Raw genomic sequence first — 2,182 nt, 5'->3', positions numbered from 1 at the left:
CCCACTGAAGAGGTACTAGGAATCTTGTGTTACCCAGGGGCTAACTGACCATAAGAGAGGTTAAACGTGCCTCATGGCATTTAATGGGAAAATTATCCAAATCAAGATTCAAATCCAGGGTTTTGTGAGTCCAAAGCTTGTGTTTTCTACTCTACCATTGGTCTTTTAGAACTTGAATTCCTTCCTTATTTATCCACAAGTGAATTAATTTCTTTTTATCTATAAATATTTCTTTGTAAACCCCAAAATATCTAGAAAAGCATCCCAAAACTTAAAAGACCTTCACCACTGTTTCCTTCAGAGTGAGAAGAATATCAGCAGACTGGGCATTCTCAGAAGGATAATGTATCATTTGTCATGAAGGCCCAAAACCTGACATTTCCAGGGCACGAAAATAGCATGACTTGAGTACTTAAGAGTTTCTATGTTCACATAACTTTCTGGGGACTGACTGGTATAACCTCCACAGTGGATATAGGCTAACCACAAAGAAGGACTTGCCAATAAAAAGAATCAAGGTAACCTGAAGTCCTCATTTCTTCCTTTTCTGTTTTTGTTAGTTTCTTTTTGTTTTGTTTTGTTTTTGACCAAGAAAAATGATAGATATGTTTATAAAGTTAAATTTCTATCCAGGACAGTTTCACAAGTATAACTTTCCTGATTTACTAACTCCCTCATACGGTTTTGGGAAATGAGTACCTGCTGAGAACTTTACTTAGAGCCGTCTTCACTTCTTTATTTCTCAGTGTATACACAAGAGGATTGAGCAGTGGGGTGATCACAGTGTAGGTCACTGCCACGAGCCGGTCCTTATCTGAGGAGTACAGGGATGTGGGCCTCAGGTAGATGAAGGAGGCACAGCCATAGTGGACAACAACCACCGTGAGGTGGGAGGCACAGGTGGCAAAGGCCTTCCGCTGCCCCTTGGCTGATGCAATCTTGAGGATGGTGGAGACGATGAAGACGTAGGAGATGAAGATCAGCACAAAGGGAACCAGCAGCACTAGGATACTGAGGAAGAAGATGACCATCTCCTTTAGGTTGGTGTCCGTGCAGCCTAGTTTTATGACTGGAGAAATGTCACAGAAAAAGTGGTTGATCTGATTGGTAGCACAGAAGGGCACACTAATCACCAAGACATTGACAACCACAGAGATGAGGAAGCCGCAGAAGCCGGAGGCTAGGACCAACTGCATGCAGGTGGTGCGGCTGACCACAAGTGTGTAGTTGAGAGGGTTGCAGATGGCAACGTAGCGATCATAGCCCATGACAGCAATTAGGAAGCAGTTGGTGCAAGCAAAGCTGACAAAGAAGTAGAGCTGAGCAGCGCACCCAGGGAAAGAAATAGTGTGACTTGTGGAAAGCAGGTTGGTCAGCATCTTTGGTACAATGACCAAGGTGTAGCAGGTTTCAGAGCAGGAGAGGACAAAGAGGAAGAAGTACATTGGGGTGTGCAAAGTCCTATCCAGACGAATGACAGTCATGATGGTGGCATTGGCCATCAGAGTGACCAGGTAAACCAGGAGGAAGATGAAGAAGAGAAGGATCTGCAGATCCCCCAGATTTGAGAAGCCGACAAGAATGAACTCAGTGATCATGCTCTGGTTCTGTCTCTTCATTGGTTGGTGGGAATCTGATTCAGGCATCCTGAAATTGAGAACAAAGAATTCAGCAAAAGCAAAATACCCCCCAAAGAGACAATATTTGTGTTTCTGCACAAAGCTGAAAATACCAGTTTGGAAAAATGAGTAACAAACCTTTACTCACATTGATCATGGGATGGGGAAAGCAGGAGGCATGAGAAGAGACCTAATGTCCCAGTTCAAGGACATCTGACGGTTCACACACAGAGTGTTAAATCAAGAGGTGACTGAGAGTTCATTTCACCTAATCTTGGCATTTTATGGAAGAAGAAATCAAGACTCAAAAAGATTAAGCCATTTACTTAACCCACATGAGAACAATAGCCCTCAAACAAAATCAGCTTATGAGAATCTGATTCAGAAAAAAACAAAAACAATGAGAAGTGTTTTGTCCAGTCCCTCATATGGGTAGCTCAAATACCATTAATTTACATGTAATAATTTTATTTATTTAAAAGTGTGGAGAGTTTTAAATGATAAATAATTAACTATGAAACCTTTGGGATGGGCTTAGAATGATCCCACATATTGGTGTTTTC

The 2,182-nt window shown here is 42.0% G+C and overlaps 1 protein-coding gene across 1 annotated transcript; it reads right to left on the bottom strand.

Moving 5' to 3' along the window:
* Positions 1 to 674: 674 nt before the first annotated feature.
* Positions 675 to 1,619, bottom strand: LOC115286880 (olfactory receptor 10T2-like). Its single transcript, XM_029933211.1, has one exon. It carries the CDS (start codon positions 1,617 to 1,619, stop codon positions 675 to 677), a length of 945 nt encoding a protein of 314 aa, XP_029789071.1.
* Between the last annotated feature and the right edge of the window lie 563 nt (positions 1,620 to 2,182).

This window comes from Suricata suricatta, chromosome 3 (assembly GCF_006229205.1).
Source record: "Suricata suricatta isolate VVHF042 chromosome 3, meerkat_22Aug2017_6uvM2_HiC, whole genome shotgun sequence".
Lineage (NCBI taxonomy): Eukaryota > Metazoa > Chordata > Mammalia > Carnivora > Herpestidae > Suricata > Suricata suricatta.
This window is presented reverse-complemented; position numbering and strand designations above follow the sequence as displayed.